The sequence below is a fragment of the Haplochromis burtoni genome, unplaced genomic scaffold (genome assembly GCF_018398535.1).
Source record: "Haplochromis burtoni strain Fernald_Lab_line unplaced genomic scaffold, NCSU_Asbu1 Contig_78, whole genome shotgun sequence".
Classification (NCBI taxonomy): Eukaryota; Metazoa; Chordata; class Actinopteri; order Cichliformes; family Cichlidae; genus Haplochromis; species Haplochromis burtoni.
Genome location: NW_024582439.1, coordinates 1,730,194 through 1,752,381, shown reverse-complemented (window position 1 = coordinate 1,752,381; position 22,188 = coordinate 1,730,194). Strand labels below are relative to the sequence as shown.

The 22,188-nt window shown below is 40.0% G+C and overlaps 2 protein-coding genes across 5 annotated transcripts in view; both read right to left on the bottom strand.

Annotated features, from left to right (window-relative positions):
• abca4b (ATP-binding cassette, sub-family A (ABC1), member 4b) overlaps positions 1–16,574 on the bottom strand; it is a 44,887-nt gene extending 28,313 nt beyond the window's left edge. The window contains exons 1-14 of one of the 2 annotated variants that reach the window (XM_005924629.3): positions 16,142–16,574; positions 15,897–15,954; positions 14,520–14,632; positions 14,196–14,289; positions 13,868–14,009; positions 13,629–13,768; positions 12,868–12,995; positions 12,488–12,685; positions 7,967–8,056; positions 5,446–5,683; positions 4,467–4,606; positions 3,725–3,841; positions 2,023–2,220; positions 363–568 (exon numbers count right to left, since the gene is read on the bottom strand). In XM_005924629.3, coding sequence (XP_005924691.1) covers positions 363–568; positions 2,023–2,220; positions 3,725–3,841; positions 4,467–4,606; positions 5,446–5,683; positions 7,967–8,056; positions 12,488–12,685; positions 12,868–12,995; positions 13,629–13,768; positions 13,868–14,009; positions 14,196–14,289; positions 14,520–14,585 — 1,757 coding nt within the window. In that variant the 5' untranslated portion in view covers positions 14,586–14,632; positions 15,897–15,954; positions 16,142–16,574. Of the gene's footprint in view, positions 1–362; positions 569–2,022; positions 2,221–3,724; positions 3,842–4,466; positions 4,607–5,445; positions 5,684–7,966; positions 8,057–12,487; positions 12,686–12,867; positions 12,996–13,628; positions 13,769–13,867; positions 14,010–14,195; positions 14,290–14,519; positions 14,633–15,896 lie in introns of both variants that reach the window. The other variant, XM_014334336.2, reaches the window with a different exon arrangement.
• A 107-nt stretch (positions 16,575–16,681) lies between these two features.
• The window catches only part of arhgap29b (Rho GTPase activating protein 29b), a 31,200-nt gene continuing 25,693 nt past the window's right edge, over positions 16,682–22,188 (bottom strand). For all 3 annotated transcript variants that reach the window (XM_005924627.3, XM_005924628.3, XM_042222037.1), the window contains 7 exons: positions 21,757–21,855; positions 20,985–21,148; positions 20,655–20,843; positions 20,330–20,467; positions 19,835–20,070; positions 18,988–19,288; positions 16,682–18,645 (listed from right to left, as the gene is read on the bottom strand). In XM_005924627.3, coding sequence (XP_005924689.1) covers positions 17,383–18,645; positions 18,988–19,288; positions 19,835–20,070; positions 20,330–20,467; positions 20,655–20,843; positions 20,985–21,148; positions 21,757–21,855 — 2,390 coding nt within the window. In that variant the 3' untranslated portion in view covers positions 16,682–17,382. The remainder of the gene's footprint in view (positions 18,646–18,987; positions 19,289–19,834; positions 20,071–20,329; positions 20,468–20,654; positions 20,844–20,984; positions 21,149–21,756; positions 21,856–22,188) is intronic.

Genomic DNA, 22,188 nt, shown 5'->3' with positions numbered 1-22,188 from the left:
CTCTTGAATCCAAACCTTTTCAGTTTAAGAATTATAGAGGTCACTCAGTGTGCTCTTGGGAATATTAAATGCAGCAAAGCCTGGGCTACATTTCAAGGTCTGTCGACTGAATGTTTCTTTTTCTTCCATCCTTGTAATCAGTTTAAAGAATTTTCATCATTGTGGAGGGGGACTGAGTGCAAATTGATCACAAAAGAACATCTAATTTGAACACTTTTAGCTTGTCAGTGCAATATAAAAAAAATGTGAAAAGCTTCAGGGATTTGGATACTTTCTGAGTGCAGTGGTTAAGGTACAACAAAAGCTGTCATTTAGCTTTATTTTAGGGGGTTACAAATGTTGAGTAGTCATTCATTACTGACCTGTCTTTGATCTTGTTGGTACGCTCCACCGCATCAATATCCATGCGGATCTTGTACTTGACATGCGGCGGAACACTTGTGGTCCAGGGATACAGGTCCATGAAGACCACGCCAGCCCAGAACTTGTTCTCCTCCAGCAGGTGCAAAGCCTCGTGGATCATCTGGGACTCATCTGTGTAGGCCACAAACTTATCTAGACTAACGCACTGCAGACAGAGAAACATGGAGAAGGATGTGGATTTGTGTTCATAAGAAGCAGTGAAACAGGGCGATGATTTAGCATTTAGCAAGTATAAATATTTATGTTTTCGTGTATGTGTGGTTACTGATGCCTTTTAAGCAGTGGCGTTGTTCAATGTGCTGACAGAAGAAAAAATATATAACCCTTTCTTCTATAACATCTAAATCGATGTAACAGTATGCAAGTGCATGTACGATTCTAATTAGATTATGCATTAGATTAGATGCTAAACACTATAATTACCATGAAATACTGGAAGCAAATCGTGTTTCCTTATTTTCTAAGCATCTATTTTCTGAGCTGAATCCTAAATCATTGTTGTTGTTTTTATGGGTTTTTCAGTGGAGTAATCTGGCCACATGGGAAAATGTGAGCCACTATATTCATGGTGCAGTGGCAAACATAGGCATGTTCATATATGCAAGCAGGAAAGCAAAATCCATTTAATGTACACACACTAATCGCAACTCTCATTTTCTCACACACACTTGCTATATTTATTTACCACGTGTGTAATTACCATGTGAAACTCCCACTATGTACACCATAGATACAGCTCTCTAACCCCACTCTCACACTCCCATGTAGACCGTGTCTAATGTCCTCATTCACATTACTGTACAATACCCCCAGAGCACTCAAAGACAGACAAGAGATCACTTCCCATTCATCTTTATGTGAACACACAGTCACTACACAATGATGTTCTCTCAGAGATGGGCTGAGAAGAAGGAGCCTCACTGATACACATGTTCCAATAGGATGCTAGTGTGAGAAACATACCCCTGACAGAGTAAGAGGACCTCATGCTAACTACAGCAGTTATCCTATGGCCCAGTGATTACTGACAGCTATATCTAATTTGCTAAATCCCCCTGGATTGTTTGTGGAGCTCTGAAGGGTCTTGGCACTAAACTAGGAGACAAAGGGTAGATTGAGGTGCCTGCAATGATAGGGCTCTTTCCAAAATCCAAACCCTACCCCCTTTTAATCAGACACAAGAAGAGAGAGAAGGCGTGAAGGATGGATAGAGTGATTTGCCCTCTTTTATGTAGCAAGCACAGGAGTTTGTTTGAATGAAGTGCTGTACACTAAAAAAGCACTGGGTTTTGAGGGGGGTGACTCATTCCCATCTACTCTCTACTTTATCACTGAATGTACAATGGAAACAAGGGAAGGGGGTGACAGCAAACATGTTCTTGCCACCTTTCAGTCTGCTGTATGGAAGAGCTGTGCTAAGTGGTTGTGCCCTGTGTCAAAAAGCCTGGCACAGTCTCCAGGAAGAAGACCTGGGAGACAGACGCTCTTGTCTGTAGAATTTAGACAAAGCCTACCAAAAAGGCCAAATGCCTTGTCATAGGAATGTGCAAAATTGAGGAAAAAAGTAGGGAGACACAGAAATAGAGACAGGTTACTAACCTCTCCATACTGGTTGAACATGTGTATGAGCTGGTCGGTGATGTTAAAAATGTTCCTCCAGTCAAAGTTTGGCATGCCCGCCTCTCGCTCTCGCTCTGGTCCATTATAGAGGAAGTTGAGAATGTCTTTTGTGGTAAATTCAGTTCCCACCAGACTGTTGTCCATGAAATGCATCACCGTTGGGTTCCTCAGTGTATCCTTCAGTGAGAGAGATTAGAGTTACTGTGCATAATAGAAATACAGTACAATACATGCTCATGTAGAAGAAAATGTTTGATTCAGGTGGCTACATAGTAGAGTAAGGAGTAAAATTTAACATTTTCAAGGTTTCAGGTGGAAACTAACACAGGCAGCTGTAGCTGGTAGTCATCTATGAAATATCACCTGTTAATTCAAGTCACTGAACTCATCCATGTTTGGGGTCCCTTCAGGAGTATTTTTAATGCAAATATCTGTCTTGCAGTGGGGTAAGGTTAATTGGTGATTCTAAATTGCCCATAGGTGTGAATGTAAGTGTGAATGGTTGTCTGTCTCTCTATGTTAGCCCTGCGACAGACTGATGACCTGTCCAGGGTGTACCCTGCCTCTCGCCCTATGGTAGCTGGTATAGGCTCAAGCCCCCATCATGCAGCTGTGGAAGATTTTTTGGCCGCACATCTATGTTGTGAATCTGCTGTTCAACTAAATCCCAAAGGTGCTCGACTAGATTAAGTTCTCGTGTCTCCGGATGGCATTTGAGTACAGTGAAGCAACTGTCTTGTTCAAAAAAACAGTTTGAGATGATTTGAGCTTTGTGACATAGTCAGCAACAATACTCAGGTAGGCTGTGGTGTTTAATTGATGGTCATTTAGTAATAAGGAGCCCAACATGTGTCAAGAAAATATCTCTCACCCAATTACATCACCACCAGGAATCTGAAATGTTACGAGGAAAGATGTTGTTTATGCCAATTCTGACCCTACCATCTGAATCTCACAGCATTCATCAGAACAATCAGATCAGGCAACATTTTTCCCAATCTTCAATTATGATGTTGGTGAGCCTCAAATTGTTGCCTCAGTTTCCTGTTCTCAGCTGACAGGAGTGGCACCCAGTGTGGTCTTCGGCTGCTGTAACCCATCTGCTTCATGGATTGTGCAATTATAGATGCTGTTTTGCAAAATGTATTATTTGAGTTACTGTTGGTTTCCTATTTGATTGAAGTAGTCAACACAGCATTTTCACCCAGAAATGCTGTAAACACTAGAGATGGTTATGTGTGAAGATCCTGGTGAATCAGCAGTTTCTAAAACACTCCACAGTTAAATACTACTCTTCTTCAATCTGATGCTCAGTTTCTACTTCAGCAGGTTGTCGTGACCATGTCGGCATGCCTAAATGCATCAAGTTGCTGCGATGTGTTTGGCTGATTAAATATTTCCAATTACAAACAGCTGAGCAGGAGTACTAATAAAGATGCCAGTATCAGCAGTGTATATATATATGGATGCAGCTTGCTATAAAGCCTGCTGTTTTGTTTGTTTTTTTACTTTATTTTATTATCCAAGTAATGAAATGAAGGGCTCAAAATAGGATTTCACAAACTAATGGGTGGATTCACAGTGGCTGTGTCCATCTTTTTATATAATGTCAGTGGTAGTAAGGAGAGTTGATGTGCAAATGTGCATTAAATTAGTGTGCAGGAATGTGCAGTAATCATACCCTGATCATGTTCATCTGAACGCTGTTTTGCAAGAAAGCCCAGAGTTGAGGTCCCACCTCTTCCCAGGCCTTGGCCATATTTTGGAGCCTCTCTAGCTCCTCAAAGGTTGTGTTGGCCTGGACAAACACAAATACACACATCCTATGAAAGTTGAAAAATATTTCCAGAGTAGTACAACAAAAGCATATTTAACACAAAGCGTTTGCATTCTGTGCTAAATACACTGTCAGTAATGAGTTTGGTGGAAGTGTCAGTTGTTAAAGGATAGTGTCAGTTAAAAAAAATTTAAAAAAAGGAGAGATCAAAAAAGTCCACTAACACTTTATCTAAGGTTTAAGCTGCAACATACAGCGGATAACAATGGAATGTTACATTATGTAATTTGGCTACATTCAAAACGCCACTCAAAACTCTCGAAACCCCACTCTGTTTTGTGTCAGGAGGATTAAAAGAGACATAACAGATCTGTTTTTCCTTCCACTGCCGCGCCCCCACACTTACACTGAATTCTCTCCCTCCTCTTCCCATCCCTCACATTGCATCACATTACCCCTCACCCCCATCACCGCCACCATCCCTTTGCTTTCCTCTGCTTCTTTAGTCAGCTCATTCCAAAGGTGGGTGGTTGGTTTGTATGCATCTACACTGATACTGAGTGTTGAAAGAATCGCAGAAGTGGGGCAAAAATGAGTTGGAAAAGGGAGAGAGGTGATGGGTCAGGCTGGAGGTGGTCTCACTCACACTCTTTAATATCTTGCGGGCTGCGGGGGAGTCGGGGGTGTAAAGGATCTTTCCCATCAGCAGGGGCTTGACTGAATTCCACACAATTTTCGTGACAGGGTTGGACTCCAGGGTCTGCATCAGGGCATTGCAGAAGGGAGCTAGGGGTAGGGAAAGATGAAGAGAATGAGAAACAAATGGTATTCATATATAATCATTTTTCCTTATGGCCTCCATAAGTCTCAAGCATTCAGACGTAATAAATGATCAACTAAAGAATCTTAATATTAAAAAAAAAATAGCCAATCAGAGCATATCAGCCAACTTTCTGGAACAAATTTTGCCTTTTGAGGCAAACTCTGTCCAAATGATAACTGAGTGATCTAAACATCTTTCTTTATGCTTGTGAAATTAGTTCTGTCCCACCTTCTCATGCTAATGAAAGCAAACGACATGTAACAAATACACAATAAGCATAGGTAAAGACTGCATTTGCATAAATAGAAATAAATACTTGAAGTAAGAAGGTGTGTTTTTCTAATATTTAACTATATCTGACTGGTATTTTTTTCTTAAGTCACACTTTAATTACAGCACATTTATTTCTTCCTTCATGTTGAATGAAACTATATGATGAAAAGCACTGAACGAGTGAAACTGAATGGCCGTTGTAGTATTTTCTTTCCAGGTCAACCAGTCACTTCCAATCTAAACTTTTCAGTCCAAATGAAAGAGAGGTGTTTGTGTAAGCGTGAAAATGTATAACTCTGTGACATTTAGACAATCTGAATGTCACAGCAGGCATCAGAGCTGTGACATTTTCATGAGTATGTGTTGTGATGCAAACTTGTGATATTTTTTACTCGTTGTTTTAGATTTCAAAAAAGTCATACTATAACTACTTGTGGTGTCTGCAAAACACTATCATATATAGCGCTATCATATACAGCAGGTACAGGTATTTGAGTAGAATATTTTTTAAAAATCCCTCTTTACTTACTGGTAGTATCATCATAGGCATAGTTGTGGTTTTTGGAGCCATTGACCCCCAGAAACACCTTATAATTGTTGTCTTCATACCAGTTGAAAGACAGGACCCTAGAGCCCCCACCCTCAGGATATCCACAGAAGAGACTTGACACGCTGGACATCAACTGGGTGAAAGAGGAAGGACCCCCAGTTTGGAACAGGGAGGACACTGCTTTCATGAGCTCCTGAGAGCTCTCCTGCTCCATCATCTGCGCAAGACAGAGAGGCCCAGTTAAACTTTTAAACAATCCGATAGTCTGCAGCCATGAGGCTGTATCTATAGCAGTGCTTCGATATTAGCATGCTAACATGGTCACAGTGAACACACTCTGCAATTAGCACTAATCACAAAATGCAAAATACAAAAAAGGTGAGCCCAAATCAAACGGAAATTGGATTTTACTGGTGGAAAGGTCAACAAAGCAGACCACATCCTAAAAAGTGAGTTCCCTGTACACACAGAGAAAATGAGATACTGGTAACACTTTACATGAAGTAAAATATGTGTAAACTATAAAGAAGATATGAACATGATTAATAGCTTATATTTACAAGTTGGTTACTCGGATAACACAAGTCGGGAAATAGGATTTGCTATCGTCAGAATAAAACTAGGATTTAAAGCACCTTTAACCTATAAACTAGAGTTCAATCACCTCTGTCTAATATACAGTACACACCCCTAACACCAAATGGTTTATATGCTGTATCTCAAACCCTGACTGGCTGTTAGTTTTCAAGTTTTATATATTTTTTAGTCTGGCGTGTCTGTTGATCATTGCTGAGAAGTACGGCCAAACATTTTCTGGCCTACAGCAGGATGAGTAACTATTCGGTATTGCTGGAAAGTGTAAACAATCCATTTTGAGTTATTTGACCTTCATCAGATAATTATACACAGATCAGGGATATTTATGTTTGTCATACTCATTCATGCCCTGTGAATTTTTAAGTATAAACAGTCACAAGAAAACAATAGCTTAAAGATAAGCAAAGAAGTTGGACAGAGCTGAGCTGCAAGGTGGATTAAATATCCTCCTATTGAGAGAACAAAAATAGCTTCAACCAGGAGAGCAATTCTCCTTGCTACATGTAATTTCCTCTGTGAAGATAATGAAGGAGGCCATCAATAATTGTATTGCATGTTGCTCCTACATGTTGGTAGGACTGAGTTCCTCCAGGAGCGTTTTGGTTCAAATCATATTTGAGTGATGATTGTTTATGACTCCTACTCAAAGCTACCTTTTACATGTGGACACGCGCAGACATAAGCATGCTACAACACACCCCTCATGTCTGTTGCGCTCACTATCTCTTCCTCTGTTTTCTTATGTATTATTTCTCGCACAAAAACATCCACACACACACTGAACTGAAAGGAAGAAGAGGTGGGTAATGAGAGCTTTTGGCTCGCCTTTCTGTCACCACGGTGATACGAAGGTCCCACCTACAGGATGTGTCACCTCAAAAGAATGTCCCTCTTTTCCTCCCTCCCTCTACCTCCCACCCTCCTCTCTCTTTCTCTCTCACCCCTGGCTAAGGTGATGATGGGATACGCTCTCCCTTGGGACAAACCGTGAACGTGCCTAAACACACATCTCAGTCACAGTGATTTGTGTGTATGTGTTGCCTGATAAACACACAGACATTATTCTACTCTATTGTGTTACAATGCTGTTTTATACTGTTTGTGCTTTTTGTTATATATAAACCAATACATCCCATTTAATTATGTTCTACCGTATTTGTTCTAGTCGACTCTCTTAGTTTTATTCTATTTTAGTCTAATATTTTAGATGTGTAATAACGTATCAGTGTTTCTGTGTGGCTGTGACTTGTTGACAACATGTCAGCATACTATGTCTCCTTCTTCTGACTTTAATTGAATAGTGATAGTTCTTGAAAGCTGATTTTATTATTTTTTATCATCCATTTTCTTTTTACTTTTTCAGTTATTTGTTCATTGTTTGATCTGTTGTACCAAGTGTGAAATAAATAAATAAATGAAATGAAATGAAAATTATCTTCTCATTCATACATTTTTTTTCCTTCATTTGCACAAGTGTGTGTATATGTGTTTACATTTCCATTCCACGTGTGTTCTTCTTGTAGAAAAAAAATGTAATCTACAGTATCTACTGTATTCTCTTCAACCCTGTTCTATTCCATTGTAGTTAGTGTTTCAGATCCATTCATTTATAATGCATGTGCATGCATATACATTACATGTATGCAGATACACAACAGACATATTTTTAGCTCACAAAGCACTTGCAAAAATGTATTTTTTAACACATACTGTACATGTAACCCTCACAGTATTGAGCACATCATTCAGCTTCTTCTGGAAGTGATTCTTGAACGGGGAGCAACGGAAGAGGCGAGTTTCCTGCATGACTAAAAATACTAGTGCCTTTGATACTGGGGGCTTGAGAAGAAGAAGAGACTCAAGGAGCAGAAGAGAAGGGATGGATGACATTTGGACTACTTACATCTTGGATCTTCGCTGATGTTGCCTTAAAAGCCTGGCCCCAGAAATGCAGATCAATGCCCACGGAGCTTCTGTCCAAAACCTGAGGCATCTAGGGGGGAACAAAACAGGAGATCTATTAAAGTAAAATGAGATTATTACAGATAAAGGGGGATTTAAACACAACTGGTCCTTTGTTCTTTTATGTTATAACCATTACTGCTCTTTTTAAATCATATAATATCTCAGCTTGTGACTTGTAAATTCATATCTGGTCACAAGTGATTTCCAGGAAACTTCCAGGAATTTGAAGCAATACACTACTGGGCAAAACCACATCAAACGCACAGAAAATGCCATATTTTTTTTAACCTGTGCTAAACTTGAGATCCACCAATTGTTTGATGTGGAACTACGTATTATAACTCCCCTACGCATCCTTCAGTGGCATTATCTTCTTGAGAAACCATTAACAGTAGGTGTTAGGAAATGACTGGTCAGGGCAGGAGTGCTGAGGGTAAGGAAACCAGGAGTGCCAAGACAAACACACACACACATGAGATATCCTTCCTCTCGCATTCTTCGTGCCTGAATTTCAATGAACGAAGGAAGGAGGGAGGCAGTATGGTGAGGGGGATAGAGAGAAAGCAAGGGAGTGGGAAGGGAGGGCACTGAAAAGTTGATGCAAGAAGGGAGTCAAGAGTGTAATGATGGGAGGACAGCTGTTATGAGACCAAGGTCAATGTGGTAATGGGCATGATGTGCGATGGAGTTAATGAGTTAAATTAAGAGATCAGATTTCCCACACATAAACTGTCTATCCATCCATTCTCTTATGCTTATCCTTGTCAGGGTCGTGGGGGGGGGCTGGAGACTATTCCAGTTACCATAGGGCAAAAGGCGGAATTTAAGGTTCTAGGTCAGATTTTCCATCTCTAAGATATTTGACAACATACATCTCTCAAGTCTAAATATAGGGTAGTCTCTAATTGACCCTAATTTGCAAGCTATTTATAGCAACTTCTTCACTATTCCAAGGATTTTCTTTAAAAAAAATGGTAATTAAAGCCACAGCAACACTGTGAAGATGCACTATTTGTCAGGTTTTTTGCAACCATATAAACCAGGTTTGCTAGCAGCTATGTTGACTCAAAATATATGTATGAGAAGTGGCATCCTGTCTTACTGAATACCACAGAGTCTGCAGGCAGGCTCTAAGCCCATTAAAGAAACAGGCCAAGAAGGATAATGCCATGTAAACTCCCCCAGCCAATCACCTGACTCACCCAGGCTGAACAACACAGACATATGATAAAGAGAGAGTACAACATTTACAGCTGGACATGCAGTGAAATGGAGTTTTTGACATTGATATCATATAAATACGATGCAATTTATAAGATGGAAGAGTATGGACAGAATGACTAATTTGATTGTCAATTACAGTGTCAGTTACATATATTCCAATAGCCAGGTTTCCTGTCTCAACAAACAAATCTTTTGTTACACGTTAGGAAAAATCTTTTTCCTATTGCGTAAGCTAACACTAGTTATACACTGTTAGCTGTTTAATAATGTAAAAAAAAGTTCAGGTGCATTTTGTATATGTGAAACTTATCATTTCAGATGAGCGTGAGAGTCCCTGCTGTTGTTTTGTGGATCTTATACTCTTTGTTTCACTATTTGTGTGTGCGTGCAGAACAAGGAGACAAGAGACAAAAATGAAGATAACATTTCTTGAGTTGAGGACCACTTGCTCAAATAATCACAGGTGAATACAAGTGTTATTAAAAAAGAAAGGGTCTGTTTTAGTCCCCATATGCTTTTAAGATAATCGAACATTTCTAAAGAGAGCCAGTGCCTAAAATAAAACCAGCAAACACTTCTACAGACTCCCCTGCTAGAGCCAGCTACTGGGCCTCACGTGCAGCACTGATATCTATGCAAACCTCGACATACATGTACAGTTTCTACAGAGAAGATTTACTGGTATTGTAGCACTCACTTTTGAAGTTTTTTGAGGACAGTACCAATTCAGCTCAGTTCAATTCAATTCTGGTTTATTTAGATAGCACCACATTTGAACAACAGTCCCCTCAAGGCCATTTATAGAATAAGGTAACAACTGTACAGTATTCTGGAGAAAGCGCCAACAACCAGCCCCCTGTGAGCAAGTGCTTTGCAGCAGTGGAAAGAAAAAAAATACTGCCTTCTAACAAGAAGAAAGCTCTGGCAGAACCAGAGTCAAGGAAGTGCAGCCATATGCCACAACCCGCTGGCGGGGGAGAAAGAGAAGAGACGGGCAAAACACACACTAAGGGAGAGAGTAGACAAAAATGTAATGACATGCTGCAGTGGTATACAAACATATGGTGAGTAAGAAGAAATGAGTGGGGAAGTAGTCAGTGTATCACATGAAGTCTTGCAGTTGTCTGAGCTTACAGCAGCATAGATAAGGAATGGTTCAGAGACACCTATTCCAGCCCTAACTGTAAGCTTTATCAAAAGGGATCCTAACCCTAATCTTAAAACTAGAAAGTGTGTCTGTCTCCTAAATCCAAAGTGGGAGATGGTACCATGCGAGACGGGGCTGATAGCTTTCCCTCTACTTTTGGAAACTCTAAGAGCCACAAGTAAGCCTGCAGTCTGAGAGTGAAGTGCTCTGTTGCAATCAAATGGTACAATGAGGTCTTTCATATACGATGAGCCCTGATTATTCAGAGCTTTGTGTGTGAGGAGAAGGATTTTAGATTAAATTGTGGATTCATTATGAAACCAGTAAAGAGACGCTAATATGAGAGAAATGTGATCTCTGTATGAAGTATGATCTGTTAGTACTCTTTGGATAAACTTGAGTATTTGCTGGGAACATTTAGAACAAATTCATAAAAATAAATGACAATAGTCCAAATTACAATAATCCAGCCTAGACCTAATAAATGCATGAACTATTTTTTTTATCACTCTAAGATGGGATGTTTCTAATTTAAGAGATATTGCAAGCAGTCCTGCTTTCTTTCACATGTGTTTAATGTCCACACTATCCAACATATCCTGGTCAAAACTGCCTCCAAGAGCTCTCACACTTTTGCTGGAGGCCAGTGTAATGCCATCAAGGGTATATGTCTGGTTAGACACCAGGTAAGATCCATTATTTTTATATAATAACTTTGTTTTGTCTTAAAAAGATTCCCAGTGTTTAGCTAATTGATTTGTGTCACCTGGCTTCACTGAGAAATGAAGCTGGGTATCATCTGTAAACCAATGGAAATGAACACAGTGGTACTTGATATTGTTATTGCCTAAGGAAACCATGTACTGTATAATGTAAAAAGTATTGGTGCCAGCACAGAACCCTGTGGCACTCCATGACTAAATGCCAGATGTGAAGACTTTCCATCTTCCACTACATCCATTTTACTGATCCCGCAGCTAATATTAAAAAGTCCATATAATAGGTTTGTAGATGAGTGACTGTCTGGTCTGCACCGACTAAATCCAGGTTTGAGCTGTATTTATTGGCCAAAATTTAATGAATTCTCTCTGAAAACGTCTTGCAGTGAATATGCCTGAAACAGTCGGAAAATACACAGCAGTGTGTGTCTCTAAAACTGTGTAGGACAATTTTGCCTGAGTTTGTGTTATGGTCTTGGGTCAGTGACCCAGGGTTTTGGAATTTGTATTACTATTATTATGATTACTATTGTTCTTGGGTTTATTTATGGCTATGACTTCTAGTGTTATGGTTTCTGTTTTGTACTTCCAGCACTCAAGTTCTTCTCTGTTCTGCAAATTCTAGTTCTTAGGTTTACCTCCTCTTGTTGCTGCATTTCTATGTGTTTTGTTTACACTTCCCTGTTGTGTCATTATGGGTAATTGTGTCAGCTGTTTTCCCATGTGTGTTCACTTTCCCAATTAACCTCCAGTGTACTTAGGTCTCGTGTTTCTTACTGTTAGCTGTCTGGTTGTCTGCTTATGTTCTCTCCCATAGTCACAGCCAAAGTAAAGGTCATCTCAGTTTGAGTCAAGTCACTGTTCAGTTTCGTTCCTGTAATCAATCAGCAGCTAAATAAACGGTCCGCTATTGGTTCGCATCTCAGCTCAGTTTCCCTCTGTGTCTGCGTTTGGATCCACACCTCTCTCTCTCTCTCTCTCTCCGCACGATTTGCCTCCAGAAATTGTGACAGTTTGGACCCACATTTATCGCTTCAGGTTTGAACTGTGAAGCTACCAGACTTTGATAGATTAAAGTGCTTACAAATATTAAATAATATATAATATAAATATGTACACGACTTAATGCATTAATACATCCTGACATTCCAAAGCAGAGTAAATATGCAAAATCAATACAGTAACACAAGAGATGCACATCGATATCCATCAGTGAATGTGTGAGTATCTATAATGACCAGTCTTTCAATAGAGAGCAGTGCGTGGATGTGGGAACCAACATCTGCTGTTAGACATACTAGATCATCACCTAGTGATATGAATGATGACTGTATAAGACTGACTGTATAAGTTAAAACAAGCTACTAACCAGCTTAAAGATCTTGAAGAAGTCCAGATTAGCATACAGGACATCCTCTATCCTCTGGAGCCTTTGCTGGCTCAGGGCACACATAGCATTGCGGACCCCATGCAGTCCCATGCGAGTGGGGAAGAACAGGAAACGCTCCAAGAGGGCCTGACTACATGCTATGTCTTTCAGCTGCAGGTCTGGGACTCCAAATGCAAACTGCAAAACAGCATCAAAATATTTGTATTCATATTCAGTAAGTTACTATAATGTATATAATGTCTAAAAAGACATTATATACAAGTGCAATTGCCACAATCCAGGTAAAGCATGGTTTTAATTTTGATTCTCTGCAAAAATTCATCATTAACCTCTGCAAAAATCTTTCTAAAAAGATGTACCTGTTCAAGTCGTATTTGTGCATTGACAAGTTGATAAACTATAGACTCCGAGAGCCCGGCATCTCTTAACAGGAAGGCTGTGAGAACTTCATCATCCTTCAAAATATCATCCACCTTCAGCCCGCGACCTAAACGGAAAATCATGAACAGAGATAGCGAAAGGTCAAAATCAGCAAAAAATAACTTTGACCCACTGCGCTGAGGAAATGATTCACAGCAGAAAAGATTGACACAGATTTTCAGAGAAAACGCAGTGAGGACGGGTGTTTATGCACATTTCCCTGCCAAAAACTAAAGCTAATTTCTTAGGAAGAAATACTGAGAACACATTTCGGGTATGCCTTTGGGCCTAGTCATAAAAAACGGCATGTGACTCAGCACCATAATGTGCAAATTACCCAGGATTAAAAGGCCAAAGTGAAAAATAGTGAAGGGAAGTTTATAAACCACCATCTTTTTGTGTAGATGTCATGTACTTTTTAAAGCAAGTGGCAAAATCTACAATAAAAGACATTTTTAAAGCCTGCATCCATGCAGCACTGAAAATGTATAACGTAATTTACAGAAATTGGACAAAATAAATAAATATTTTTAAAGCTGTTTTCTGTTTATGTTAGGTTAAGAATTAATGTCTCTTAAAAGGAAAATTATTAGCACCTTTGGGTTCACATCTGTCCAGAAACCTTGTTCTCAATAGTCAGTTTTTTGTCAGCTTATTAATAAAAACGTCTACTGGCCACTTTCCTCTTTTTTGACTTCACCTGAGACTGCAGACGGATTGTTGCGTAAAGTTTCCATGAAGTTTGAGAATGATGACATTTCATGCCAAAGCCTGCCAAGCTGTTGGACCTCCGTGTCATTGAGCAGAAGCTTTTGGATGTTGGTGTAGAATCGCGCCAATCTGGAATAACCCCCCCCCAAAAAACACACAAAACAAAACATTTTTTTATAAGGTTAAAAGTGGTTTTTACCAAGTTTAAAAGAGCTGAGTTATGCTTACACCGAGTTATTATAATTGGAAACAACGCCTGGGGATTCTCCTCGGGTTGGATATCTAAAGCAGGGATTGTTGACGTTGCAGAAGATGCCCTGAATCCAAGGGAGAATCCCTGTAGAGGGCAGCGCCTTGTTGGGGAAATGACCTAAAGAAACACAGACTACGTTAGAGGCAATGTGAGAGGTTGTGATTTGATGTTAACAGAACTGTGAAAGGGTAAAGGGATACTATTTTTACAAGGAAAGAAAGGAATTTCAGCAAATACAATTTTGTCTTTTTCTTTTCTTTTCTAATTTGAAAACTTGATGCATAATTGGTGAATTCTTCTTACACTCATGTTGTTGGTACAGTGGATTGGCTTTCCTCAGCCACACCAAACCAATGAATAGCAACACTGGCCAGAAGATCTCCACCAGGAAGCGGATCTGGATAGACAGATGTGATACAGTCATACACCGTGAAGTATGAGAACAACAGAAACACAACCAAAACAATTGCCATGGGGTTTGAACATTAATATATATACATATATTATACATATATATATATATGTATGTATATTAATGTTCAAACCCTATGGTAATTGTTTTGGTTGTGTTTCTGTTGTTCTCATACTATTTATTTCTATATATACAATATATATAAAAAGTGTTACCTTCTGTCTCTTTCGAAGAGTCCAGTTTTTCCACAGTAACAGGCTGACTTGAGAGCCAGTCTTCATTGCTCTGCAGCTCAACCCCTGGAAGGGGTCATCAGACTTTAATAAACCTGTAGATAACATAACTCCATTAGTGATGACATTTACTACAGCTATTTCGAAGACACGAGACAAACTAGATCAAATTATTGGAGTTCAGAAAGACCCATATGTGGATCTAGCCCTAAGAGCACGTCTTGTCTTGGGCTGGATTTTGTCTTGTGCTCATTTCATATCAGACTTATATTTGAACTGGTTTATGAGAGGTTTTACTACAACTGCAGATAATTAATTCACAAAACACACAGAACCCTGACAGGCTCCGCAAAACCACTGAACCTCTATTAATTAATGCAAAAGGACAAATTTTACCTGCAGTGGCAATGGGTGATGTTATTAACTACCATATGTGTTAACAGACACGGTTACAGGATGTATTTACATGACTTTGTGCGTGTATACAAATAAAGCTTTATACTTGCAATTTGAACCTACTCTCATGCAGATGTATTCCAAAGGCAAATTAATTTTCAGGGAGATGTTAAGGGGAAAATGCCAGTGACATATACAGGATATGTGCAGATGGTGCTTCAGAAAATCTCGGACATGAAGAGTAATTTGCTCAGTGCAACGTGTCCAACAGATTACCTCAGAGCGCATGAACACCTGTCTGGAAAACAGGGGATGCTGTAAGACTGAAACAGGAGAGTAAAAGCTATCATTATGTATGTGACATCTCTGGATGTAATTTTGGGGGTTTTTGTGCTTTCTGCTCTCATCTTTGGGGAAAAAAAGCTGAAAAAAAGAAGAAAAAAACCCCTGGCATAAATCACTTTAAAAGGCACTGGTCTGCCATGTCCCACCAGAACAGCTTTAATGTACCTAGGCACCTTTCTATGTCTCTATTGGTCAGAGTGAACACCATTGCAATTATTGCATTGATAGTCCCTCATTTGCTGTGGTGATGGTGGAGAAAACCCCCTAACACACCGCTCCAATATCTCCCACAGGTGTACGAACTGGCTAAGCTTCCCTCAAGTATAACCAGTGGCCATGACACCCTTCACTGAGTCTGAAGTCTTATTTTGTTTGTTGTTAAATTTGTCATTTACCTTTATGCAAGTTAGAAAAATAGTCATTTTGGAATATGGGGGCAGTTCTGATACAGTTTGGGTCCACTCATCCCTTTAAAGAAAGGTCACAGCAAATCAATACCAAGATGTTCTGAGTGAATCTAAAAGCCAAACAGTAATTAGCAGCCATATCTCTTTGTTACACGATCTTCCAAACAACTTAGTCAACAACAAGCTTAAACAAGTAAATACAGATCCTTACCTGTTATGGAATGATAGAAAAGTAGAACGACATCTAGAGAAACAGGTTCACCGACAAGCTGAAGTATTGGGAAAAAATTAAGCAAGGTAAGAGATCCGTGTGCCTTCTAGCTGCCCACTCCCTCTCCTCTGCCTGCAGGTCAGCAGCACTCCTAATCTGATTGCTCTAATCTCCCAGCTCAACATGGGCAAGCAGAAAAAACACAACCGTCATCCATTTTGAGGCAGAATTAAGGGGATACCTACGGAAGAGGAAAGGAGGAATCCAGGTGGAGAGATGTTTCATCCTATACTGGAGATGTGTTTCATCACGGCGGCAACCAGTGTGCTTTTAGAAAGATAAAGGAGCAAGATTTACCTGCACAGTCACTGCACATCACTCTGGAAGAAAGCCTTTCAGCTAAGCACCTCCATAATAAATCAGTTTGGACTGAGTGACACAGGAGCTGATCAGACTCAGAGACAAGGGGGTTTGTTTCAGTTCTGAAATGACTCATTGTTTTGAGCAGCTCGACAAGGTGGAGTAGGTGACATGGGAAATTAGGTGAAGGGAATCTGAAATCTTGACGGTATCACATTAAAGCTACTGTGTAGAGATAAAAAAGAAGAAAAAAGTGAGTACCCTTATAAGTAAGAGGGGAAACTGAAACAGACACACACCAAATAAATATAGCATAAAGCAATAAATTTAAAACAACCTTTTAAATATAACTTTGATTCTCCAGGGCGCTGAACAGAAATCTACAAACAAAACAACAACAACAAAACTCAATCTCAAACAGAGTCATTTCAAATTTTTAATTTGCAGCAGGAACTGTTGCGTGTCATTCGTCTTCCGTATAGTCACAAAAATGTGAATAAACACAACCTTTGTGACAGACATGGAATATGCATCAATGAATATAAAAATGTACAAAGATACAAATGATTTACATGCTGAGAAAAGATGTACCAATCACAGGCTATGAACACATTAAAAGATGTAAATGTTGACTTCTTTATCAGTAAGAACCCTCATGCTTGAAGTACTTACATCTATTCCTAGTGGAGTTAAACTAATTTTTAAAAATGAAAAGAACCCCAGAATCTGAACCTGGATTATTAAGTGCAGTGTGTAAAATATATTTCTGTATAAATCAAATATTCAAGAAGAAATGTGATAGGCTTAAAGTTCGTTTCAGACAGAAATTGATTTGTTGCCAGTTTTCTTTGTCATACATTTAATCAATTTATTTATTTAAAAATGTGGCAATAAACGATTGTGTTGGCATCGACATTTTGAGCGCTTAAACCAGCTGCTGTTGACTTAGACATATGAAAGAATATATTAGCACTTTTATAACACTTTTATGGTTTATTTTCACAGGTCGACATTTCCTTCCATGCTCAGCTTGGTGATAAAAATCTTTTCCCCAGCATTCACTGTGATAAAGTAATATTTACAGATATCATATGAGTTTTTTTGTTTGTTTCTCCTTTTTTTGGTGTCAGACAAAATGAGCCTCTCTGTGTTCGAGCTCCTGCAGCCGCCGGGGTCGCAGTCTTTGGTAAACAGGTTTATTCTCACTAGGGCTAAGGTCGTCAGGGCTGCTAGGGGGAGGAGACTGAGGGGGTGACATGGGAGCAGAGGTTGAGACCCCAGAGTCTATGGCACTGTCAGTGGAGTCCTGAGTCTGGAGTGGCGTCTGTGTGGGGCTTTTAAGGACAGGGGACGGACACGCTGCTTCAACAGGGCTGTTGGGGAAAGACGATGAGGTGGTGGTGGTGGTGGTAGTAGCAGGTGATGTGGTAATGATGGTGATGTTGGTGGTGGGTGACAAAGTAATGGTAGTGGAGATGATGGTGGGGGTGGATGATAAGCTGGTGGTGGTGGCGGTAGTTAAAGTAGTATTCCAGTTTGGGAGTGTTGTAGCACGGCCGTTGTTGGAAACAGGGGGCTTGTAGAAAGTTCCAGAAGGAGGGTGCAGAGTCCTCGGTGCCCTGAGTGTTAGTGGAAGGTTTGGTGAGCTGCTAGACTCGCGGAGTGAACTCTGAGTGTCATTTTCCCTTTTGGAGGTCCAAACAGACTTGAGTGACGATGTGTAAAGGTTACTGGAGAATACGGTGCTAACGCTACTCGTCGTTGGAACCACAGACGCAGTTGTTGGGGTTGCAACATTGCTAACAGGTATCGTTGCCTTTACAGGCTGCACTCCAGAACTGGCAGATGGTAGGTTGGCCATTATCATAGCAGTCCTGGGTGTAACATCATAATGCTTGTACTTCTTGTCCCACGTCCTCCTCTGAGTGTCAATAAAAGGAGTAATGTAGTAGGTACTAACCCTGGATGAGCCACTTTGCCGAGCCCTCTCTGGCTCTGGCATCTCCTGTATAGTTTCAGCAATGGTCTCCCGCTTAACAGAGCCTGAATCAACAACATCGCTGGTGTTTCGATTATTCCTCTCGCCGATTTGAGCTGGTGCGGGCAGGCGTTCCAGTGGCATGCTGACTGGTCGAGACGCTTGTCTGGCGCGCTGGTGGCGCAGCTGTACCTTTGGTGCCATGGTGGTGACAGAGGAGACGATGGTGCTGGGACGACCAAACACTAAGGTTGATCTCTGAACATCTCCTCCACTAGAAGCCTGGACCCCGTTGACTCTGTCCAATGTCGAGACCCCTATTTTGTGTTTTCCTGGTCGGACCTCCTGCACCTCACCCATGATGTGAGATGATGGGATGACAGATGAGTATCTTTTGTAGATTTTGGTGCTCTGAAATGATATAAACAGATTACAATAAACTAAACTGTATCTACATGTAACAAAAACACCTGAAACCTAGAGGAGGGAGAATTTTTTGTTTACTGTTTTGTATAGATGAGTTGTTGTTTTTTTTAATTGTGCCATAGAGTAATTTCTATTAAAAAAATTAAAAAAATACTGAATCTTTTTGATTACATTAATATACTGTATTAAAGTTGATTTTATTAACACTGAACTGTTGGGAAAGATCATTTTAAAGGCACATATGGCCTCTTTTCACTTTACACCCTAATCACAGCATAAACAAAATGACTCAAATTTGGTTTTATGATTGCCTTAATCCCTCCTCACCTCTTTGATGTCAGTCAGGGAGGTTGAGTGTCTGCTAAGCTGTCGAATCTTCTCCTGCGGGGTAAGTCTGGGGGAGGCCTGGCCAGCGCTGCTTGTGTCAGAACTAGGTAGGAAAGATGCATCAAAGACTGTCTGAAAGTGTTTCACCAGCTGCTCCACCATCAGTGCCTGGTAGGGGTAATCCACCAGGGAGGACAGAGACACCTCTGCATCTGTATGCTGTGGCTTCACCAGTGTGGGGCCAAAGATGATGCCAAGGTTGCTCGCAGTCATCTTGTTCTCTTCGGCCTGTTCTGAGACTCTGTGGGAGTGATAACAGTTTTCATTTGAAAAAGACATCTTTCTAGGTATGGTTCAAGTATTGCTGTATCTGTTTATTAATGAAACACAACAAAATGAGACATAAAGCGACATTCTGTAGAGCAGCATCGGTCCCTTTATTGATCTGGATAACAAGATGTGATAATAGTTTTCAGCGAATCACCTTTGACACTGAGAATCTGAAACAACTACCAAAACCTCAACTATCATCTACATGCCAATTGCATGTTTCTGTCATGCCGTGGTCTAAAAGTCCTGCAAATCAAGTAAGAACATCAACTAAGTTAAATTAAAGTATATATATTCTATTTAGAGTTTTATTAATGGTGGTGTAAATTTAAAGTTGCGTGTAATGAGATCGACAGAGAACTAATTTTGTGTTAGTAAGCCTGCTACTTCTGCTATGCTACAGAGAAGTCTCTGCTTCCCTTTCTGTTATGAGGAACTACACATATTATTCTAATTATGAGGAACAGACTGAATTTACACTCTGAAATAACTCGGGGTTTTGGTTTTCAGCCTTTACCTGTGTAGATGTGCGATCAGGTAGCGCAGAGTCCTGTAGTTGGCTGGGGGCAGCTGGCGGAAGAGATCTCTGATCTTAAAAATGACTCTGTTCAGCTGCATACTCGGCCCAGTCTTCTCTCTTGGCTGGTTGTTTTGAGCTTTATTATCAGCCTCTTCCACTATCACCCTCTGGCACTCTTTTGCCAAACCGATGACATCATTGTAGAATCGATAATGGATCAGTGGCTCTGGTAACTGAGTAAAACAACCAAAGTGTTTTGAGTTTCTTGTAGTGGAAAATATCAATATGCTATTAAAGTCATTTTACATGTACCCAAAAAACTAAATCCAAATGAAAGAAGCACAATAAAGTAAGGGTAAAATCTAAATGATCGACTTAACATTAACTTAACAATACTTCAGATCATAACAGCCTTTAAACATAAACAACCTTTAACTTAAGTGGCATGCTAATTCTCAATAACCTCCCAACAAGTAAGAATTTCAGGCCCACCTGTCTAAGATAGAGCTTGAGAACATTGCTGATGTCGTGAGGGGAGAGATCAGACAGCTCAACCAAGTCCTTCCCATTTTCAAACGCCTGACAGAGCTTCTCAACGCGTGATTTGGCACCATTCACACGATAAATGCCCTGTGAGATGTACACAGACCAATGCATTTTTTAATGTAACTCATAATGACAGAAAATATTTGATACATAAGTCAATGGTATTGTATTTAAGGTCACACATGAACTTTTATAGCTATAAAACTGCAACACAATAAGAGATGAGGTAGTAAAAGTAACCATCTCTGCATCACAGGGAAAAAAGACTTACCTTGATGTTGAGGGCTCGACTCTCAATCTCAGAAGTGCACTTCTTGATTATAAAGGGGATACCATCTGGACTGTTTTTTGCTGCTTGGGCAAAATCAATACCAAACAGTTGTAGCCTGCCTTGTAGCTTTTTATGACCACACTGGATGGCGAGTGTCTCCAAACACTTCTTATGGCAGGCCAAGGAGCACTGTAAAAGACAGATAGTATTAGTCAAATGAAGTGACAGTATAATTAACTTGTGTCTTCCCTGCAGAATTGCAAAATACACTGATCCTTTATAAACACCTAATACACAAGACAATTATCACGATGAGCATATTTACTGTACCTCTTCACATTCAGCTCCATGGAAAACGACCAGACTATCACATTCTCTGCATTTAGACGGGGCTCGAAGTTTTCTTAGCTTATGGGTTTGAGCAGCTTTGGACATCTGAGCATTTCGGAAAGGACCAGGAGAACTGGAGGTCTCTGTCACCATCTCTGCCAGACCTAAAAAACAGAACCGCTGATGAGGAAAGGAACTAACTCGACAAGTGACATCATTCAGAGTTATTATTAGAAGGGAAGCTGGCATTTACTTCAAAGCAAAAAAACAAAAAACAAAAACCTAAATTGTAAGAGAATTACACTATCTTCTAGTTAGCATAATTATTTTAAAATCTGCTATTATGGTGGCTTTTTATAGTTAAATGGGCTTTCTAACCATGCACACTGAAAAATAGGTCGAATAGCTCATTGGCTGTTTAATTTCACAGTAAGAACACAATGACTGGATGAGGTCAACACAGATACAGGAAGTGTTAGCTGAAACTATCAGCCAAAACTAACACGACCTCTATCTGTGCAGTGCCACTGAGTATAAAAACATTTGATCTAAGCAAAAACCACCACAGATTTGGACTAGCAGAACACCGCCATGTGTAATACGTGATAAAGAATTGTGCAATGGTCGCTAACTATTTCTCCATCCCTTTCTAGATTTCCTTGTCACAAAAAGGTATACAATGATTACCTTTCTATCCTCCTGAGCAGAAGGGTACACAGAGAGCATACAGTGACAGGAACAAAACACACCCACAATTACAAACATATCTCACCATTGTCTGAGGGGGATGGTGCCTCTCTGTCATCCAGATCGTCAGCAGAAGACATGGTCCCAGTGGAAGGAGTTCTGGGCAAACGGCGCTTAAAGTCGCCTGAACAAATGTGTACCAAAATGCTCAGTTACTATATGAAAATGTAGTTTTACCACACAAGAGCAAAATCAGGGACACTAGAGAAAAACATAAGCTATACCATGCACGAGTAGATTTACTGCTGAATATTTCACAAGATAAAGTGAACAGATCACAGTAAAAGCCATATCTGTTCATCTTCTCAGATCACTTAGACTGTGTCCAATATGATAAAAGTTTTATTTTACTGTCTCGTATATTCATATTTTTATAACCAGATCCTCAAATACTCATTTCCCTGCCTAATGTGATCATTTTCAGTTATTACTGGTCAAACACTCACAAGACCTTTAT